At 38.1% G+C, this 23,907-nt stretch overlaps 1 protein-coding gene across 1 annotated transcript in view; it reads left to right on the top strand.

The window, feature by feature from the left end:
* Positions 1 to 23,907, top strand: part of LOC140238363 (transient receptor potential cation channel subfamily M member-like 2) — a 370,479-nt gene that overhangs the window by 113,179 nt on the left and 233,393 nt on the right. Inside the window, exons 7-9 of the mRNA XM_072318295.1 lie at positions 6,456 to 6,639; positions 15,450 to 15,645; positions 18,819 to 19,018. Coding sequence (XP_072174396.1) covers positions 6,456 to 6,639; positions 15,450 to 15,645; positions 18,819 to 19,018 — 580 coding nt within the window. The remainder of the gene's footprint in view (positions 1 to 6,455; positions 6,640 to 15,449; positions 15,646 to 18,818; positions 19,019 to 23,907) is intronic.

Below are 23,907 nucleotides of genomic sequence, written 5' to 3'. Positions count from 1 at the left end.
TGTACAGGATTAGCGCGCACTTTCCTATCTTTTCAGTTAAGCGTCTTTGGTACACGCGCAACTAGCTATGTGATATCATGGTCATCACATCACGGAATACGGAATATATTCAGTGGTGGATTTAGCGCATGCGCACAATATGACCTTATCACGGAATACGGTCGGTCCGTTGCAAAATCTTGTTGATCGAACTCCTCTCTCATTTTTTGAGCAACTGACCCCAAATTTGGCATGTGTGACCACTATCAAAGGTAGATGTGCAAGACACCTTTTTCGTTAGTATCGCGTAATGCGTTGCCATGGCAACGGCATATTTTCGTAAAAACTTGTGGATCGAACTACTCTCTCATTTTTTGAGCAATTAACTTCAAATTTGGCATGTGTGACTGCTATCACAGGCAGATGTACAAGACACCTTTTTCATGAGTATTTCATGTGTTGCCATGGCAACGGATACAAAATGTTATGGATTGCACTACTCTCTCAGTTTTGTAGCAATTCAGTTTGAATTTGGGATATGCGATAAATGTAATGTATGTTTGTGCAAAACACCTTTGATGTGTGCGTTAATAAATCTGTTGCCATGGCAACAGCAGTGTTTTTTTTTACCAATCATACAAAAATGTGTGGATTAGCCTAACTCCTTCAGTTTTTATGCCTCCGCCACGAAGTGGTGCCGGAGGCATTATGTTTTCGGGTTGTCCGTCCGTCCGTCCGTCCGTCCATCCGTCCGTCCTTCCGTCCGTCCGTAATGAATTTTGTGGACAAGGTAACTATCAAAACCTTTTGAGGTATCCTAATGAAACTTGGCATGTATGTGTATTAGGGGGTGAAGTTGTGCCTATCAACTTTTGGGTGCACATGCTCAAGGTCAAAGGTCAAAAGGTCAAGGTCAAATACATAAAATTTCACTATTTCCACCATATCTATTGAATGCCTGAAGATATTTTCTTGAAACTTAATGTATACATGTATTACCCAATTAAGATTCTCTGGTGAAAGTTTGGGTCATGAGGTCAAAGGTCAAAGGTCAAAAGGTGAGGGTCAAATACATAAAATTTCACTATTTCCACCATATCTATTGAATGCCTGAAGATATTTTCTTCAAACTTAGTGTATACATGTATTACCCAATTAAGATTCTCTGGTGAAAGTTTGGGTCATGAGGTCAAAGGTCAAAAGGTCAGCGTCAAATACATAAAATTTCACTATTTCCACCATATCTATTGAATGCCTGAAGATATTTTCTTGGAACTTAGTGTATACATGTATTACCCAATTAAGATTCTCTGGTGAAAGTTTGGGTCATGAGGTCAAAGGTCAAAAGGTCAAGTAGAAATATTAAAACTTCTTTTTTTTCTCTGTACCTTGGAAAATTGTTCAAGGTATCTTCATGGAACGTATAGTATATACATGTACTGACTGATTATCTAGAGAATGTAGGGTTCATGGGGTCAAAGGTCAGGGGTCAAAGGTCAAGTGCAAGACTTCAAAATTTTACTATTACCCTCATATTTATACAATGCCAGCAGGGTTATTTTTTTACACTTGGTGTATGCGTGTGTAACCTAATAGAAATTCTCTGGAAAGTTTTTTTTCTCTTTTTGCCTCAAAGGTCAAAAGGTCAAAGATCAATTGAAAGTGCTGAACTAACTTTTTCCTCCATATCTCGGAAGTGGCTCAAGTTACCTTGAAACTTAGTACATATTATGCATGTTCTACCTGAAAGTAATTATCTCATGAATTTTAGGGTCAAGGGCCAGATGAAAATGGTAACAATTTACTATTCAATTCAGAAATTGCACTTTTTCTCCACACCTGTACCTTGAAAATTACTCAATGCCTAAATGTATGAATGGTTCAAAGTCAAGTTAAAGTCCTTAAATCCCTAGATACATGCTCTCCTATTCATCCAATTAAACCTACGTCAAGGAAGGTGAACATTCAACACATTTGTGACAAACTTGTCATTCCAATATTTTGCCAATTTTGTGAAAATGTAATCACACAGTGTCCACATGTACTATCTAGACCTATTGGGAAAATCATGCATTATGGCGGAGGCATACCAGTCGCCATAGCGACATTTCTAGTTAAAGGTAGGGGATACCTTTTACAGACCTCCCAAAATGCAGCAAAACATTCAAATATGAACCTCAGGGGACTTGTTTAGGCCACTGCTGAGAAATTTGGAAGTCAACAGTTATCTACAATTGGAATAATACACAAAACTCAACTGCTCAGTCGTTCTGTGTGTCAGCCACACTTACGCCTTTTTGTTGCAGTCTTCTGTATTTTTTTTTAATCTATAAACACAAATCTAAAAGTATAAGAGCTAATGTAATAACATATAGAGTGTGTGGCAAGAATGTATATAGAAATGTTTGTAAGTTTTGATAAAATTTCTTCACAAAATATACATGATGGACACACATGCAGTGCATGGGTCTGCAAAGGTAGCCTAGTAATGTACTGGAATTTATGGTGAGCCCCCAAAAAAGATTTAGTTTAAAATCTAATGGTCAATAAAAATGTACTAAATGTTACCTTCCACTTTCAATACTTTATGGGAGTTTCTAAAACGATACTCTCTTCAACATACCACTGTATTTATACAACTCTTCATTTAAGGCATGCAAATGGGATTCCCTACCTTTAAGCATTTGGCTTGAAAATTGGCACATGTGACCACTATGGTATGTACATGTGCATACTTACTCTTTTGTCATTGTTGATCAATGTGTTGCCATAGTAACAGCATAGTTTGAATGAAAATCATACAAAAATATTGTGGATTCAGTTAACTCCCTCACTCTTTGAACAGTTGACTTGAAATTTGGCATACATGACCATTATATTATATAGATGTGCAAACTTAATCTTTCGTCAGTGGTAAACAATGCGTTGCCATGGTAACAGTTTTTTTAAACCAAAAAACATACAAATATATTGTGGATTCAGCTAACTTCCTTTAGTCTTCGAGCATTTAGCTAGAAATTTGGCACACATGACCACTGTGGTACGTAGATGTGTAAACGTAATCTTTCGTCAGTGGTGATCAATGTGTTGCCATGGCATATTTTGAATGAAAATCATACAAAAATATTGTGGATTCAGTTAACTCCCTCACTCTTTGAGCATTTGGCTTGAAATTTGGCACATGCAACCACTATAGCGTATAGATGTGCAAACTTAATCTTTCGTCAGTGGTGAACAATGCGTTGCCATGGTAACAGCATCTTTTCACTAAAATGCATACAAAAATATCGTGGATTCAGGTAACTACCTCAGTCTTTGAGCATTTAGCTCGAAATTTGGCACATGTTACCACTATAGTATGTACATGAGCATACATAGTCTTTCGTCATTGTTGATCAATGTGTTGCCATGGTAACAGTATATTTTGAATGAAAATCATGCAAAAATATTGTGGATTCAGTTTACTCCCTCAGTCTTCGAGCATTTGGCTTGAAATTTGGCACATGTGACCACTATAGCATGTAGATATTCAAACTTAATCTGTCATTATTGTTGAACAATGCGTAGCCATGGTAACAACATTTTTTTCACCAAAAAGCATGTGGATTCAGCCAACTCCCTCAGTCTTTGAGCATTTAGCTTGAAATTTGGCACACCTGACCATGATGGTACGTAGATGTGCAAACTTAACCTTTCGTCATTGTTTATCAATGTGTTGCCATGGTAACAGCATAGTTTGAATGAAAATCATACAAAAATATTGTGGATTCAGGTAACTCCCTCAGTCTTTGAGCATATTGCGTGAAATTTGGCACATGCAACCATCATAGTACAGAAATATGCAAACTTCATATTTCATCATTGTTGAACAGTGTGTTACCATGGTAACAGTACATTTTGAACGAGAATGATACACTGATGATGTTAATTCAACTAAGCCCCTCATCCTTTTAGCATTTGGCTTGAAATTTGGCACATGTGACGGCTATGATATATAGTTGTGCAAACTTCATTTTTTTTTCTTAATGTCCAACATTGTGTTGCCATGGTTACACAATTTTTAATAAAAAAACATAGAAATCACTCAGTTTTTAAGCACTTGACTTGAAATGTGGGACATGTGACTAACTGTGAGCAATACATTTATTCACTATTGAACAGCGCATTGCCATGGTAATTTTTTTTCCCATTAAAAAGTTTTTAAAAAAAAGTTGATAATCCTGGTTGAGCTAATTCCCTCACTTGTGGGTGGGGGTATAAATCACAATGAGTTCTAGTTCTAGTTCTTCTTGGAACAACACATGATTCTTTAAAACTGCCCAGCTTTCTTACCCTTTATCCAATTTTATGAAAACTTGTTACTTTCTGTGTGAGTAATTTATTCTATCCAGTCAGCTTGAATATGGAGTAGATTCACTTAACATAATAATAATAATAATAATACACATTTATAAGGCGCTTAATACCGATGTTTCTAAGCGCACAGTTTACCGGAAAAATTAATATCTATACCAGAATGATACCAAAATACCAAAATACAAGTACAAACATACCAAAAAAAAAAAAAAAAAAGATACAGTGTATAATTACGATAAATAATGAAAATCAAAATCAGTGTGCACCTCCATCGACCGACCCACAACTGGACTATTCCAAAGAACTATCTACTAAAAAGATAAGTCTTAAGCGAAATCTTAAACTGATTAAAGGAAGTGGCTTGATGTATATAGGCGGGTAGAGAATTCCAGAGAGAAGGGGCAATTGTAGAAAAAGCACGATCACCGTATTTTGTGGAAGTACGTGGTCCAGGAGTCAATTGCATTGTAGAGGATGAACGGAGGGATCTTGAGGAAGTAATGGAATGTAAAGAAACAAGGTCTGTGAGATACCTGGGGGCTTGCCCATTCAGAATTTTGTACGTAAGCAAAAGAACTTTAAAAGATATGCGGTGATGTACGGGAAGCCAGTGGAGAGAACGGAGGATTGGAGTTATGGGCTCGGATTTCCTGGAGAGGGAGACAAGTCTTGCGGCAGAATTTTGTACCTGTTGAAGTGGGAATATATGTGTCTGAGGGAGGTTAGAAAATATGGCATTGCAATAATCTAGATGACAAGAAACAAATGCGTGAGTTAATTTGGCAGTTGTAGGTCGGTCAAATAGTTTCCTCATCTTCCCAATTTTGAACAATCCAAAAGATGCTGCCTTACAAATGTGCTTAATGTGGTGTTGAAGGGTAAGATTTTTGTCAATGATCAAACCAAGATCGCGTACCCATTCACTACACTTGGTAGAAACATTATCAGAAACTAAATCTGGGAATGGATTGGTGTTTCTATGTTTGGAATATATATGGATCATCTCTGATTGTTGTTCATTGAGGCAAAGCTTATTGTTTGAGGACCAGATTTTGATGTCCTCAAGACAGTTCTGAAGTTTTTGAGCTGCATCAGCCGTCTCATTTGGTTTGAGTGTCACATAAATCTGTGTGTCGTCAGCATACACCAAATGCTGAATGCCTTGGTGAAATTCAATGACTTTGGACAATGGACTGGTATATAGAAGAAAAAGGAGTGGCCCAACCACAGAACCTTGCGGAACCCCGCAGGTCAGGGGGAATGGTGAAGACAGCGTGTCATTGATGATGACTCGTTGAGTACGGCTGTGAAGATATGAACGGATCTAGTCAAGAACAGTTCCAGATATCAGGAAGTCTTTTTCAGTTTAACATCAAATGTTAATGTCAGTAGTCTTTTTCAATTTAACATCAAATGTTAATGTCAGTAGTTCCCATATCATGTAATCACTGAACTGTCAAATTGCTGGAACTACAAAGTCATACTCTGTATATATGTGGCTCTATGACTCCGTTCACTCCAGCATGAAATAATGAAAATGAACCTGCATTTGTGTTTCATTTACAAGGAGAATCTGAATGATCAAACATTACCTGTTCTCTTAGCCCCTTTTACACTTTCATAGATTGCATCAATAGGTCACACAGATTGTCATTCTGGGATCATCTGTATTTTTTCCAGCATGACTGTGTTGACACCATGAAGTTATCTGGTGTGTTCATGGAAAAAATTACATGGAAAAAGTTAAGCTTGCTTAAGTTTTTATCCTGGACATCATGGATGAAAATCAGTGTCGGTACTCTTCCTTGTAGGCACCATTTACTCAAATGTTGCCTCCGTGCTCTTCCTTCATGTCTGTGTTAGCTCCATATACTTCCAGTGTGGTCTGTGTTGCTACTTTCTCTGTCTGTGTAGACTTCGACTTCATATCCCTTAGGCATCCAGTTGGGATTGCATCCACACCGGCATTAAAAGAAAAATGATCGTAATGTTGCACACCGTAACAGTCCACGGTGATCCGTGCAGTAATCCATGAAAATGTAAAAGGGGCTTTAGGGATTTTATAGAAGGAAATTAATTGTAATCTGTGAATACTGACAAAACACATCCTATATTCACAGGGGAAGTTTCCAGCATACTACAGCATGGATGCCAAGAAAGGAATCCTCCTCGACCCCAACCACACCCACTTCATTTTGGTTGACAATGGCACCATTGACCAGTTTGGAGTGGAAATCAAACTCAGGGGCATGCTTGAGAAAGAGATATCAGAGCAGAAACTCAGCAGTGGACCCAAGGACAATGGTAAGTGACCTCAGTAGAAGATTACAGATTATTTACACTGTTCAAGGAACATTACCTGTAGGCTTGGATTGTGTCCCAAATCGATTTAAATGTTGAAGTAGGGTCAAAAGGAGACTATTGTGATCCAATAAAAATTAAATATACAAACAACAATTCTACCCAATCAGAAATGTGTATGAAATAACTGAATCTTAATTGTAACTGCATATTCTACTTTAAATTTATCAAAGATGTACTTTGGAGAAAAATGTTTCATAATGAAAATTGTGTTAACTTCAGTTTTAACAAAAGGCAATGAACTTTAAAAACATTTGATTGTCAAAGGAAATTTGATTTTGATATATTTCTCCCAGATCATCATGTGTCACATTTTTGTGAGCCCATTCTATCCATTTTAACTGCTTGATCATATAGTCATTTATGGACAGGTCTTATATGACTCTCAGTTTCTACTCAGAAAAGATTAAAGGTTTGTGATTTAAAGTGAACCCAACCCAAAGAGCAATGTGGATTGAGTGAAAGCAGCAAAATTAGTAGAACACATCAGTGAAAGTTTGAGGAAAATCGGACAGTCGATGCAAAAGTTAAGAATTCTTAAAGTTTTGGTTTTGGAACGGCTGGATAAGTAGACTACTAGAAGTTATGACATATGAGTGAACAACAATATAATAAATATATAAAGGGAATTCCACAAAAATTAACTTTTCTAACATATTAAAAGAGCACTTGACTAACCGCTTTCAGAAAGCAGGGAAATTATTGCTACCCTTAAAGGTCCAGTTTACCTTTGGGAGCAGTGATTTCAAAAATGTTCAAGATATCACATTTGATGCATATGGGTAATTCCGTGAAGTTGGGGCACAAAGTGTTACATTTTAGCATAACTCAATACTAATTATGCTATACATATATTCTTTATAGGCTTTACATTTGTATTGAGACCATACATTTTCCTGGAAATTTTGTGCCATTCAGACTCAATTTTGATGAAGTTATTTAAAAAAATTGTAACGGTGTCCTGTAGCATCGTGACGTGTCCATGTAGCATCGTGATAGTTAAAATCTGGTCCTAAAAGACAAATTAATGCAATTAGCTTGACCAAAATTTGATATAATATGCATAATTACTAGATTAGTCAGATAGCTAAATATCTTAACTCTGTTTTCCACAGTTTTACTTTTACAAGAAAATTACACAATGTGTCACTATGCTACACGGTGTCCACCAAATGTAACAAAAAAGGACACCGCGTAGCATCGTGATACATTTTGTAATTTTCTTTTAAAATCAAAACTGTGTACAGGAAATTTGAGATATTTAGCTATCTGACTAATCTAGTAAATATGCATATTGCATCAAATTTTGGTCAAGCTAATTGCCATAATTTGTCTCTTAGGACCAAATGTTAAAATTTCACGATGCTACATGGACACGTCACGATGCTACAGGACACCGTTACATATTGTTTAATAACTTCATCAAAATTGAGTCTGAATGGCACAAAATTTCCAGGAAAATGTGTGGCCTTAATGCAAATATAAAGCTTACAAACAATAAATGTATAGCATAATTAATATTGAGTTATGCTGAAATGTATTTTTCAAATATCACGATGCTACATGGACACTGCCCCAACTTCATGGAATTACCCATATGTGTAGGTCTGTTGTATCATAAAACATCCTACCATATGAAATATTTGCAATAAAACCTAAAATATAAGGAGATATCAGGGTTTTTCTCAATAAACCGTAACTGTATACGGTTTAGTCTGGAAACATTCTTATTATAACTATTGTTCACATTTTGTGTATTTAACAACACTTAACATCGATTATACGAACTCAGATTTTGACAGTGGTTGTTTCTATCCCTAACTCACATTTTAGAACTATTTTAAAGCACTAATGCTGGGTTTTTGTTTCATCTGCAAATGGTAAATTATGCCTTTAACATATGTGACCGTGCATCACAAAACCAACTAGACGGAATTTGCCAACACTGACAAATTAGGTGATCCGATATTTTCAGAAATAAATGAGATGACCTTTGACCCTAATTAACCTAGAAAAGACAGTGTCTGATGAAGTAGTTATTCTATGAAAAGATGTACTTGACATGGACTAAACGTGTGCAAAATGTGGGGGTAAAAGGGCGTATTTTTCTTGAACTATTGCAAAGAAAGTCACCGAAAGAAAGACATATCTCCTGACATTGAAGCTAAGCGTCAATTTCAACCAGGTCTTTGGACGTAATCCCGACTTCCAATAAGAATATGGATCACATGAACGATAGCCCAAAGTTTCATCTACAACATATTAAAATCTTGGAGAAATTCACTGAAGGATAAAATAGCTAGTGCTCGACAAAGACAGTCGTGTCATTTTTCATTTCCAGAAAAAAATGTACTCCCATAGAGATAATACCTCATTTGCACAGCCAAAATGGCGTCCGACCAAAGCGTCATTATTTTACAAAATGATCCATCTATCGAGGTCCATGTGTGTGCAAAATATGACGTTGATACCATTTACACTAATGAGATTACAGAATGAAGTATATTTCACCTTTGACCACACTTTACACAGCCAAGATGGCATCTGAGCAAAAAGTTGTTATTTTTGTGAAATGATTCTTGCAACATGTTCCTTACGTGTGCAAATTGTGGGAAAGATAGGACGTGTATTTACCAAGATACAGGATTAAACACTTTTGACCTTTGACCCTAATTTACCTACCAAGATGGTGTCAGAGGAAGTAGTTGTTATTTTGTGAAATGATGTCGTGACATGAACATGTGCAAAATATGGGGTTGATAACCATTGTTGTTGTTGATCTATTGCACAGAAAGTAGAAGAAAGAAAGAAAATAAAGAAAAAATTAAGTTATTTTATAGAAATTTGAAGGAGAAGCATAAAAAAATCAGAAAAAGATAAAGTTAGGAAGGGAGAATAAGACTAACTAAAGAAAAAGAAGAAAAAAAGTGTTTTAAAAAAATCCAAAAAAAATATTGGCAGGGGTGAGCCTCGAACCGGGTACCTTAGGAGTACGAGTCGGATGCGCTATGCACTGACCTATTTCATCCTCCATAGGCCCTGTGTATTAAGCAAAATGATGCTGCATCGAAGCAAAGTGCCAATTTTAACCAAGTTTTTCGATGTGATGCCGACGTCGTATGAAAAAAGCGAGGGCAAACTTACGATAGCCCAAAGTCTCAGCTACAACATATTAAAATCTGGGAGATATTCACCAAAGCATAAGTGAGCTAGTGCTGGAAAAAGATAGTCCTGTCAATTTTCATTTCCAGAAAAACTGCACTCCCATAGAGATAACACGTAAACTGATCAAATTTGACAAGATTACTTTCAATCCATTTTTCCGAGGTGATGCCATTATCCAATCAAAATTTTGTTATTACCTTTGTGAAAGAGCATTTAATAAGGTACAACATACTGAAATCTGGGTGAAAATCGGCAAAGGATAAGTGAGATACGCTCGAGTGAACTTGAAATTTGATGACGTCATTTTTAAAATTTACTTTTATTAATTTATTAAGAAATTTGATATCTTTTAATAATTTTTTCAGCATCGCCAACCCATGAAATGACATGTACAACTCATCAGCTTTCAGAATATGTAAAGAAAATGGGGAGTCACTGTCCATCCCGACGAGTAAAATTGGATTTAAAATTGGCGTTTTTTTTTGGCATAGTTGCACTGTATATCACCATTGACGCGCGTGCGGAATTTCAACTTTGATGGGCCCGTATGACGTCATATTGAGTCGGATTAACTTGAAACTTGGTATAAATATCCCTTGACATTTCAGACATCCGATCAAAGTGAAAAAACGGGAAATTTCTGTTGCATATGAGCTGTGCGTGCGTATATATGCGCGCACGCATATGTGTCCGTCCAATTTTTTCAATTTTTCAAAAAATGCTCCAAATGGTCTGAAACGTGTGCAAAAAAATTTTGAGCTCGATTGGAGCATGTAAATATTTCAATGCGCGCATATGCGCACGTTTTTAGGATAGATATGAAATTTGAGAATATGAGTAGAAAGAGCTTGACTTGAACTATAGGCGGGGGCGGAGTGACGTCACTTCCGCATAGCGACGAACTCGCTGCCCTTAGTGCGATGAAAACAATAGCCGTCAAACGAGCGTGCAACAGAGCATGCAATGCCGTCATACAATACGCGAATTGCAATATATGGGACCGTTCATTAGCACACATAAACGGAGTTTACGTGGATCTACAGTTGAGCTGTCAGTTCCCGCTGTGTTACTACTGTCGCGTGTAATGCTGTTCATTTCACTTTTATTTACCGCTGAATCTAGTTCATTGTTTCAGTTAAAATATGCTTTCATAGATTATAAGATGTCTTTCGATTACTGTGATAAACTTTCACGGGAAGCAAAGGAGAGATACGAGACTAAACTGTCCTCCATCGGCCTTGCAGTTTGTCCTTACCGTGTACCTAACTATACACAGCCCAATCGCCGCTGTACATACGTATTCGCGTAGCGTATTAACAGCGTCTGGTTGGGCTACCGTGTACCCGCAGACTCGTGGATCAATGACCCTACGTCGTGGCCAGACATTCAGTTCGCCGATGTGTACATGTACCTAACGAGTACACCTGGTTAGTAGTCGGTTATCATTTACTTCCAGTAATTTGAATTCAGAGCATATCATCCTTGACTTCACTGGACTCCAGTGGGATCCGTCTTCATTCTCCCGGCTGATAGCAGCTAACCACCGGTTCCTTCTTTCTGGACTGCGATCACGTTTTGGAAGTTCAAAGAAAGATCGTTTTTTGTCCAACATTAGACTATGATTATGGCAGCCAAACACAACACAACTTCGAGGCATTGTGAGGATGTGAAACAAACAATGAAATGATGTACAAATCTGCAGTAAAAATGTCAGAAAGCTGTGCAAAAATAACCGATAATAGCACACTAGCGTATAGCGTTCATTCAGTGCAGTGCATTATGCATGAACCGTGCTTGTATTATGCATGCGATGCATTGCTGAGCGCTGCACTAAGGTACGGTCGCTACGCATTTGTTTTCATCGGCCGGGTCGGTTACTAGGGCTCCATGTTGAAAATGCCCGGATGTCCGCCCCCGCCTATATGAGACGTAAATTTCATTGAAAAATTCCATTAATGAGATATGAATGGAAATGTGATTTCATATAATGACGTCATAGTGATGTCACAGTCGACTGATCACAATGATTTTACTAGATCTGTCATCTTTGGGACATGATACATATATGGTATAATTTTGAAATTGATAGGCAGAGGACTTTCTGAGCTAACCTCTACACAACTTTTGAGGAGAAAGAAGAAAAAGAAGAAGAAGAAAAAAACAACAACAAAGAATCGGTATTACAGATACAGAAGGTGATCCGAGAGGATACTCGAATCACCTAACAAGAAGTCACACTCCTTGCTTTCATGTGAGGACTCAAAAAAGGTGAAACAGGTCAACCTAGTCATTTTTAGTTTTCCATATTTTCTGAAAGAGCTAGCTGTCTTCTAATTTATTATTGAGTTTGGGATCATAAAATGAATAGGAAAGTAGGTTTTCAGCAGTTTTTCTACAACCCCTTTTTAGCTTACCTGAGCCAAAGGCTCAAGTGAGCTATTGCGATCGCCCTTCGTCCGGCGTCCAGCGTGCCTCGTCCGGCGTGCGTAAACTTTTTACATTTTCATCTTCTTCTTGAAAACCCCAAGACCGATTTTCATCAAACTTGGCAGGTAGCATCCCTAGGGGGTTAGGAACTCAATTGTTAAAATGGGCACCATACCCCACCCAGGGGACCCCCAGGGGGGTCCCAAGCCCCCCAAAATTAAGGAATCTGTAAAAATCTTCTTCTCTAGAACTAGAAGTGATAGAGCTAAGTTAATACTATGAGTTAGTACATTGATGACTGTAGTTTCAAGTTTGTTCATGGCAGAATCAGGGGTGCTCCCCCCCCCCCCCCCCCCTTGGGACCCAGGGAGGGGGTGGGGAGGGGTCCTAATGGGGCCTAAATTGTACATTTTCATCTTCTTCTTGAGAACCCCATGACCCATTTTCACCAAACTTGGCAAGTAGCATCCCTAGGGGGTTAGGATCTCCATTTGTTAAAATGGGCACCATGCCCCACCCAGGGGGCCCCCAGGGGGGTCCAAACCCCCCAAAATGAAGGAATCTTTAAAAATCTTCTCTAGAATCAGAAGTTATAGAGCTAAGATAATACTATGAGTGAGTACATTAGTGACTGTAGTTTCAAGTTTGTTCATAGCAGATCCAGGGGTGCCCCTCTTGGGGGCGGGGGAGGTCCAAATGGGGGCCTGAATTGTACATTTTCATCTTCTTTCTGAAAACCTCGTGATAGATTTTCGTCAAACTTGGCAGGTAGCATCCCCATGGGGTCAGGATCTCAATTTGTCAAAATGGGCGCCATGCCCCACCCAGAGGGTCCCAGGGGACCCCAATCCCCCCCCCCCCCCAAATTAAGGAATCTTAAAAAATTTGGGCCCTTATTGTACATTTTCATCTCCTACATGAGAATGTCTGGTCAAATTTTAGTAGAGCTGTGAATAATTTAGATTAGTGACTGCGTGAAAGGTGAACTTGCGATACTCAGGTGAGCACTAGACCCGTGGGTCTCTTGTTTGGTAGAGTACCTGGTAGTGGGATCAGGTATATCTCAGAGGTCCCTTTTATTTCTTGAAAATCCTTTGCACACTCTCCATTTTCAACTCTGATAACTTTTGACAGGATAATGCTACTGCTTTGAAAGTTAAAATTGATCATGGACAAGACGTGTTGATAGAGCATGCTTAATTTCAGCTTAATTTGATAATCCCATCTTTGTTTTTGCTCCACTGGTTTATATCCTGTTTCTTTGTCCCATTTATCGCGCAGGTAGCAGCACTTACTAAAGATTAAGCGCTTGAATAGACCCGTACTTCAGAGCCTCTTTTCTTAGTTCACACTTTTCCAGAGCGTGTGCGTTCTTTCCAATAGTTAGAAAGGCTAGGAGAGTCCATTTGAATTGAGGTATACATCATTTTAAAGCTTAGAGTCTGCTCTTTTAGAATCTGCCCTTAACTAAAAATCCATGTCCGATGACTTTTTGTTGGTTTTGTGGTGTCAGTATCAAGTTGATGGAATGTGTGATATTCATGAAAATGTCTGTCTATCCATCTTTCCAACCATCCGTCCTTTCATCTGTTTGTTTGTCAGTCCTTCAGTCCGACTGTCCTTCTGTCCATAATCAATTTTGTGGACAGCCTAACTAGAAAAATGTATGAGGTATCCTGATGTAACTTGGCATGTATATGTATGAGTGGGCGAAGTTGTCAAGTGAAAATTCTAAATTTCACTTCTTCCTCCATATTTTAGAAGTGGCTCAAGGTATCATCATAACACTTAGCGTATGCATGCACTGCCTGACAGTGATTCTCTTGAAAATTTTAGGGTCAAAGATCAAGGGTCAAAGGCCAGTTTAAGTGCTAAAATGTTATCATTTAATGCTGAAATTAAACATTTTCTCCATACTTTCGAAATTACTCAATGCATAAACTTAGAAAAGGGTCAAAAGTCAAGTAAAAATCCTCAAATCCCCACTCCTGCTGTCTTTGACAATATAGCCATTCATCCAATTAAACCTAGTTCAAAGAAAGCAAACCCTCAACACATTTGTTACGAACATGTCATTATATTATTTTGCCAGTTATGTCAAACTGTCTTCACACATTGTCAAGACGTACTATAGACCTATTGGGAGAACCATGCGTAATAGCTAACTAAAGGCATATCAGTCCCCATAGCGACATTTCTGGTGGTATTGTATCATTTTTTGGCTTGTAAGTGATTTTATATTGTACATTTTCTGCCAAATAAGATATGACAATGATGATAATATGATTTGTAGATGCCCAAGATATATCTTTAGTTAATGTTGAATCATACATTGCCATGGTAACAATGTGTTTTTGCAATAAAAAAACATACAAAAATATTAATGAATTTAGCTAACTCCCTCAGTTTTCGAGCATTTGACCTGAACCGTGGTGCACCTGACCACATTGCTTTTAATGCTGCAATTTTTCATGGTACATTAATTTTCATGTGTTTCATTCTACTTTTGGCTAGCACAAATTCTAAAACCCACAAAAATATCTTCACAATTTCATCTGCTTATTTTAAATAGATGGCAATTGAACAGGGCGAATTCAAGAACCGGTGAATATGTTTTTTGAGCCTCTCCGCGCTGAAAATGTATCGCGCAAAAATGTTGATGTTTTCAGTAGTTTGCAAACTTCATCTCTTTTCACTGTAAAACAATGTATTGTGAATAACATTGTAAACACTCAATACATATGTGGAAAAACAATCTCATTTTAATGGTTTTTTTTAATGAAAATCATACAAAAATACTGTGGATTCAGATAATTCCCTCACTTTTTGAGCATTTGACTTGAGATTGTATACATGTGACCAGTAAAGTTTTCAGATAGGCAAAAAAAAAAAAAAAAAAAAATCCTCAATGGCACATGTGGAAGGCTAACCATGTTTTCCAAGTAAGTGTTATAGTAGGATGGGAATACATAGACAAAATTATAACTGATTCACTTACTTACTAATTGACAATTCTGATATAATGCATGTATGTTGGTTTATAATATCCACTTCTTTCATTACAGTTATAATGATCATTAAGTCACAAATGTGTATTTTACAGGTTGTATTGCCCTTTTGTCTGAACTCAATGCCCCTCTTCTGTTTTTACTTCTTTTCAGCAAAATCTGTGTCAGTGCCTGTAGTATGTGTTGTGGTGGAAGGAGGGCCCAATACAATCCAGACAGCATATGAAGCCATCATGAATGGGACCCCTGCTGTTGTTGTTGCTGGATCTGGGAGGGCAGCCGATATCTTGGCCTATGCTTTCCAGCACACCAAGGAAATTAAGATGCAAGACGCAGGAGGGAAGAATATGTAAGCCTCTGTGTGTATTTGCACACATTGAGTACATTCATACACTCTGAAAAAGCAATTCAAATTACAATTCAAATGACGCTTTTTATGCCTCTGTTACAAAGTGTCACCAGAGGCATAACTTAAAAACTGAGTTATCCTAATGAAATTTGGCATGTGTATGTATTAATGGATAAATCAACTTTTTGGGGCACATTCTGAAGGTCAAAAGTCAAGGTCAAATTTTCTACTACTTTATGTAGTGCCTTAAGGTGTTTTCTTGAAACTTAGTGTATACATCAAGTACCAAATAGAGGTTCTGTAGGGAAAGTTTGGGCCTAGGGTCAAAGGACAAAGGTCAAGTGAAAATGCTACAATTGCACTTTTTCTCCATATCTCCGAAATGGCTCAAGGAATCTTTATGAAGCCTATTACATGTATATACTGCCTGTCAGTGATCCTCTTGGGACTTTTGGGTCATAGGGTCAAAGGTCAAGGTCAAATTCTCAAAATTTCACTAATTCCTCCATATCTATGCAATGCCTGTAGGTATTTTCTTGGAACTTAGAGTATAAGGCCACGTTCATGCGAATTTCAAACATGAATCATGATTCAAAACGGCGTTTCAAATCATGGTCTCAGCGGAAGAGCGTTCATGCGGGCATTCGCAACGCTGATTCTGGCTCAGCTCATCCTTTGCCATTGCGCAGCGCACTGCGCAGTTTGACCTTGTCTACGTCTCTGCAACTCGAGCCAGACCTCCTTATTCCAACTGTACAGGCCTTTACGTTTTTATTTCGGTGAATACTTTCCGATAAGCTGTGGCATTCAGGCTCTGCCCACATATCGAGGAACAGATCGAGGAATAATCCTAATTCTTCGTCTCTCTAATTGTTTCCCTTGGTAGACACAGCGCTGCAGCCATTACTTTTATCAACTCAATCGGAGAGTAATTATATGTATTATTATATTAAACAGTTAACGTTAGATACTAACATAGAATCGGTGTATGGCGTTGATGTAAACAAACAAGTGCAAGTATGGTACCAAAACACACGATTCATAAGAGGTACACAAGCGCGCGAACAGAACTAGAAGCTGTGGGATACCCCATGAGACACGCATGCGCACAGCGCACAATGACGTCATAGAATCATGATTAAAATCACGGTTGCGTTCATGCGGTTTCTGCGATCGTGATTCTGGCAGAATCATGATTCAAAACGCCCCTTTTTTCGCGTTTCAGATCGGCGTTTTGAAACGCGTTTAAATGGAAAAATCGCATGAACGCAACGCAACTAAACACGTTTAGCGACTAAACGTGTTTAGAAACGCAATTCTAGTTTCGCATGAATGCAGCCTTAGAATCATGCATTACCAGATAAAGATTTTCGTGGAAAGTTTTGAGGCACATTGGTATGCATGCATCCCTTACTTGAGGATCCTTGACCTATTTGATGATTGCATTTTTGATGCAAACTGATGTTTGTGCTCTTCGGCCAATAAAACAAAAGATAAAAGGAAAGGTCTGCATTGACTCTGTTTTCTAGAATCATCTGTCTCTTTCTCTCTCTCTCTCTCTCTCTCTGTCACTGATAATCACTCACATGACAGAGCTACAGTTGTATTCATTAATTTAGCCTTTGTCAGTGACTCTCCTGCTGTAGTAATTAGAAGAGAAGCAAGCACAAACTCTTCACACAAGACACTTTCAAGCCACCAACAAAAGACAAGCCTCAATGGCCCGAATTCACGAAGGTGGTACAAATGAAACTATGGTTTAAACCATGGACAAAATCTATGGAGCGCCAAGTGTCGCATGGAATATTTCGTTACGAAATCAGTCATTTTGTCAATGAAATGATTATTTTGTAACGAAATGACAACGTTTGGTAACTAAATGAACACTTCGTCCACGAAATGATAATTTCGTTAACGAAACGGTCATTTTGTCGACGAAATGACCAATTTCATAACGAAATATTCCGTGCGACACTTGGCACTCCACAGTTTTTGTCCATGGTTTAAACCATGGTTTCATTTGTACCACCTTCGTGAATTCGGGCCAATGAGATTACCTTTATCCTCTGGAGGTTTTTTTAGCTTGAACTTTTCAATTTGCTTAGTTTCTTTGCGAAAATCCCTGCAAATCAGTAGAGCTCTGTTCATTGAAGCTCATGCCCAATGCATAATGCACTAACCTCTAATGAGTGGGAATCTTTGCAGCAAAAGTGATAAACAGAATTATACAGTATTGAATCATTCAGCAGGAGTCTGTATAGCTGAGGCTTTCTATGGACTATTAAACAATAATCACTTTCATGGATCATGAAATGCCCAGACACTGATACAGTTAGGTTCTACTCTCTTTTTCCTGCATTTGTCAGGGGTAACAACACAGGATGCCACAGTGTTTGGCTGTAAATAATAAAGAATTCAATAGAATGAATCAGTCTACCAGTTTATGACAGAACTTGTTATTGATCTAAAAAAAAAAAAAAATAAATAAAAATAACTTCCCCCTGGCCAAGGTATGCTACATGAACTATAACATGCTGAGTTTGAGCAAAATCCCTCAGGGTCAAAATTCAAAGGTCACTAAACTTAAGCAAAAAAGAGGGGGCATTTTCAGGCGTATCTTGATGTGAGAATGTCCTTTGAAGTTAAATAAAATGTAATTGGAAGTTAGAATTAAACATGCAACTCTCTGTTCCTAGTGGCAAGATTTAATCTAGTTTTGTCTGTTTTTCTTGTGTTAATAGCTGCTGACCTAGCCAATCTTTGTTCATTGTGCCATCGTTTTTCCTAAACGCAAGATTGGCAAAGATTGCACAATCATTGATGATCAGATCAGAATCATTCGCACATTCCTTGGTCACTGGTCCAAATCAATGAAATTGATCAGAAAATTTATTTATTGAAGGTCCACATACAAATGTCAGTTACTGATTTACATGAGAATGCAGATGTATTCAAGCTCAAGTGTTTTCATTTAAGCAGCTGCATGTACACTTGTACTGTGTGAGCAGTGATTGTCTCTTGCCTATCGTTATTTTTACTATATCATCACTATTCAAATACTATCATAAACAAGATACTCAGTGATACCAACACTTCCATAATTGTCATTTTATGAGTCTTTTTTGTGCTTATTTTGTAATAATTAATGGCAATATATGCAATAAATATTTCAGCATGAAGAATGTGATGAAAGATGACGACAAGGTGGTGGTCGCAGAAATGATTGAAAAGGAGTTTGGTCAGAAAGATCTGGACATTCACCTAACTCGAATAGAGGCTTGTATCCAGCACCGCCATCTTATCACTGTCTACGAGCTTAGTGCAAGCACCAGCATGGATATTGATGGTGCCATCCTGCATGCCCTCTTGAAAGGTAGGAAACTTGAGTTCATACATGGGTTTGGAGCAGTCTTGGGACTTTTGTTATTAGCTCACCGATTTTCACCAAACTTCCAAAACTGCATAGTCCAACATTCTGTAAAGTACAGTGTACCTTGCAGGTATTTTTGCCAGTGTGATGGAATATGCAAATGGACACCATGCCCCCAGCTCTCAAAGCTACCCCACCACGTTTCCAATGTTCTCGGGTCTCTTGTTGGTCTTAACCTGTTTCCACAAAATTCGTGCAGTTAAGACTAAGAGGGATTTTTATCCCTCCGCCACAAAGTGTCACCATAGTTCCATGCTTCCATCCGTCCGTTTTGTGGACATTATAATTTAAAAACATTTTAAGGCATCCCAATGAAACTTGGCGTATGTATGTATGAGTGGATGAAGTTGTGCCTATAAACTTTTGGGTGCACATGCTCTCATGGCATTAAAGGTTAAGGGAAAAGGTTGAATTGAATGAAACATCACTATTTCTCATTAAAACAAACAAAAATATAAAACAAAAACTTGAAAGTATTTTCATGATAATGGATGTTACGACAATACCAGTTAGTGATTACTTGAAGAATAGTGGGCCATGGGGTTAAAGGGCAAGGGTCAAATGTCAAGTGAAAATGGTCAAATCCCCAAAAACCTGCTCTCTTTAAATAAACAATTTAGCCATCCATCCAAACCAAACCTAGTTCGAGGAAAGTAAACACTGGACACATATGTGTCATTTCCATTTTTTATGCCTCCGCCACGAAGTGGTGCGGGAGGCATTATGTTTTCGGGTTGTCCGTCCGTCCGTCCGTCCGTACGTACGTACGTCCGCTTTCGTTTACGCGATAACTTGAGTAATATTTACTGGAATTTTACCAAACTTGGTCCAAGTATGAAGTATGATGGGGCAATTATTTGATTAGATTTTGGGTGAAATCGGCTGAAGGTCAAAGGTCAAAGGTCAAGGTCAAATCATGAAATTGTATCCATTTACGCGATAACTCAAGACTGGATGGAGCAAATTTCACCAAACTTTGTTGGAGGATGATGTATGATGGGACAATTACTTGATTAGTTTTTTCAGTGAAATCGGACAGAGGTCAAAGGTCAAAGATCAAGGTCAAATCCTAAAATTTATCTGTTTACGTGATAACTCAAAACTGGATGAAGCAGCTTTCACCAAACTTGGTCCAAGGATGATGTATGATGGGACAATTAGTTGAGTAGATTTTAGTGACATTGGCAAGAGGTCAAAGGTCAAAAGGTCAAGGTCAAATGCTACAAATGTTGCAATTTCCCCCATATCTATGCAATGCCCGAAGGTATTTTCTTGAAACTTGGTGTGGACATGTACTACTGCGTAAAGATTCTCCAGAGAGAGTTTCATGTCATAAGGCTTTGGCCTTATGGTCAAAAGGTCAAAGGTCAAAAGGGGTCATGGGTCAATAGTCAGGGGTCAAAGGTCAAGGTCAACTCCTCAAAATTTTACTATTTCCCTCATATACTAGTATATGCAATGCTTGCATTATTAGTTTCAAAACTTAATACATGCATTACCTAATGGAGATTCTCCGAGAAATTTCCAGCCAGAAGGTCAAAGGTTAAGGGTCAAAGGCCAGGTTTCAATGCCCCCCCCCCCAAAAAAAAAAAAAAAAAAATCTATTTTGTACCGTCATCACACTCTTTCTTCGTACCTTGGAAATTACTCATTGCATAAACTTTCCCAAAATTCCCCAAATATGTGTACCTGCACTCTTAGAAAATTATAGCAAACCCAGTTCAAGACATTTCTGACAAACCTGTCATTTCAATATTTTGCCAGATATGTGAAACTGTCATGGATCACACATTGTGAAGACATTGTACTATACGCCTATTGGGACAATCATGCATTATGGCGGAGGCATCAGTCGCCATAGCGACATTTCTAGTTTGCCAATTATGTGAAACTGTTGTCTCATATTGTCAACACACTCTCTACATATTGGGAGAACTGTGCATTATTGCAGAGGCATACCAGTCGCCATAGCGACATTTGTACTGTGTAGTTAAACTGGTTTTTCAATGTCAGTTTTCTTTTTAAGATATGGGCAAGTCCAAGGTAAAACATGCATTACATATAGGCATTTTAGAGGCTTATATGGCCTGAAAATAGTGCAAAGGGACTTTGATTATATTGAACTTCATCATGATGGTTGATATCTAGGAGAAGAACAGAGCTGCCAAGTCTCCCTGATTCTGCAGGAGTCTTCCTGAAAATGTCATAATCTGTCCATGTCTGAATAAGAGAATATAAAAATCTCCCTGATTTAGGAATTATTTTGCCCATTGAAGTGCATACATGTCACATAGTGACCTCGCACCTTGTCACTCTGTAGTTTTATTATTATTTTTTTTTTTTTAGACATGCTAGTTCATCTACTAATAACTACCGTTATCGCTACAGTACACTGCCACACTAAAAATTGTAAACACGATTGAATTCTCGTGCACACAAATCCATGTTTGACTGACCGTGTGACACCACTTTGTTTATTTACTCATGTGTAAATTCTACACAAGGGTAATGATGGCCTTGTGAAGGAGCTTGGCATTATCTCTATACAATCGCATAAAAATTATCATTAGTGTGAGCACTCAACTTAGATACTGTACGTAGTCGACGTCTGCATTGGCTATACCAATACACGCAGCCTCTAATACACCACACGTCCAATACAGCGCTGTCTGTGTTCGCAAGATGTCCCCAAAACGTCTCCACTGCTAAACCCTCAGCACAGCATGACGAGCGTCACGATCATTGTCTTCGATGAGAGCTCACCGACCTCCACTGCTAAACTGTCAGCACAACGAATGTTGCGGTCATTGTCCACGATGAGAGCTGGCTTTCCTATCGTGGTCGTCCATGCTTCATATCATGCTCTCCTCGCTACCTTGTATATCTTATGTTACGCACGTCAACATTCCTTGTTGTGCTATCGTATCTATCGTACGCACCAAAAAAACCTGTCATTACACACATCTCCCATATCTACTGATCCCTACTACGTACATACAACGTACTGTGCTACATCCTGTGCTGACCACGGCGAGCTGAGCGTGGGCGTGTGTCAGCTGTTTACCTATGGTCTACTGATTTGCATACGATGAATAAACAACTACGCAAATTTCCAAGCCCACCATATCTTGGCTATTTCCTCTGATTTAAGATTATTATACTGTTCTCCTGTAACAAAAGATGCAACTGCTGTGATCTATCATTAAGCATATTCGATACATATCTGTAAACCTAAGAAAATACATTTTCCATCCTGACAATATAACAAACAGATATCCCTGATTGCTGTGTGGAATCTCCCTGATTTGGATATGGGAATATTAGCAGATAAGAATGATCTCATGTAAAAAATGACAACAAATGAGCCTTGTCCAGTTCGGCACCCCGTTCTCACTACCAAACAAAGAAACCAGCTAGAAAGGATTAAAAAAAGAGCCCTCAGAGTTGTGCTTGGACATTTATATTAGACATATGATAATGCCCTGCAAATAACCAATCTCCAATCTCTCTATGAAAGAAGAACAGATTTGTGCAGTCAATTTGCAAAATCGTTGTTAAAATCACCCCACTTTCGAGAATAGCTGCCCGCTCCTAAACAAAACCCATACTCTGGTTCCCTGAGGAGAGTCGTCCCATTCACTGGTGTCAGGTGCAGAACGAATAGCTACAAGAAAAGCCCCATACCATTTCTAGTGGACCTAATGAATAAATTGAAATGTACAGGTATGTGCATAAATGCACAACGTATGCCGAGTTTTGAAGTCGCCGCTCCTTACATTATATTATTTACATTTTGTTTTTGTATTTTGAAATTAGTAACGTCTTGTGATTTTAGTACACAACCCATGTTTACTCGCGTCTGAAGGTACAGCGTATGATTTTCATGAAACGCAGTGCGTTCACACACATGTATTAAATATCAGACATTTTTGGGGGGGCTGGGGGGGGGGCTTGTGTCATTAGTTCAGAGTCTAAAGGTTTATGGTTAAGAGAATAGAAAGGAATCAAGTTACATGTTTATGAAATTGAATACATGCATGTATGGTTTAAAGTTTTGGTGAAAGTTCAAGACTCAACTATTTAATACCTGAATCATATTATCATTACTGTTGTTGCATAATAATGTTCAGACTTGCCTAGTGTATTTATTTCTGTATTTATTTTGATAATCAAAGAACTGGTATGAAGATTGAATAATTTGAAGTATTTATATGCAGAAGCTTAATATATAGATATATGTTTATGTTAGTATTTGTCCTTATTTCAACTGAAGTGCAATAATGTGCTTTCATCTGTATGTTCATTATGTTTGAATTGTCTGTTTTTATATTTATCCAGATTCATGCATCTTCTTTCCCTTTCTTTCCTTCCTTTTCTCCTCTGCTCACTCCTCTTCTTCTTCTCCTTTATCCTTACATTTCTCCTGCTCTCCCTTTGTGCCTCCCTTTTCTTCTCCCCCAGCCTTCGTTTCTTTTTTCTCCTCTCTCCCCTCACTCCGTTCCTGTCTCAGCCTCACACTTCATGTAGCATTCTCTTTCTCTCAACATTCCTCATTCCACGCCTCCTCTCTTCTTCTCCTATACCCTCTTTATTAGCTGAAAGGGTTGTGATATGTCAATAATGGAGGATATAAGGTACATATGTAAACCGGGTTTGATTTTTTTTTTTCACTCAACTCTGCTTTTGTTGTAATATGTGTTATATACTGCCACTATTGATGTTCTGATGATTTGTTGTTGTTGCTGTCGTAATGATTGTATTTTGTTCGTGTTTTGTATATGTAATATATTTTGTCTCACTGTATTTTTATTGATGTAAATCAGACGCAATTC

This window comes from Diadema setosum, chromosome 14, assembly GCF_964275005.1.
Source record: "Diadema setosum chromosome 14, eeDiaSeto1, whole genome shotgun sequence".
Taxonomy (NCBI): Eukaryota; Metazoa; Echinodermata; class Echinoidea; order Diadematoida; family Diadematidae; genus Diadema; species Diadema setosum.
The sequence above is the reverse complement of the archived record's forward strand: the minus strand, read 5'-3'. Positions and strand labels throughout refer to the sequence as shown.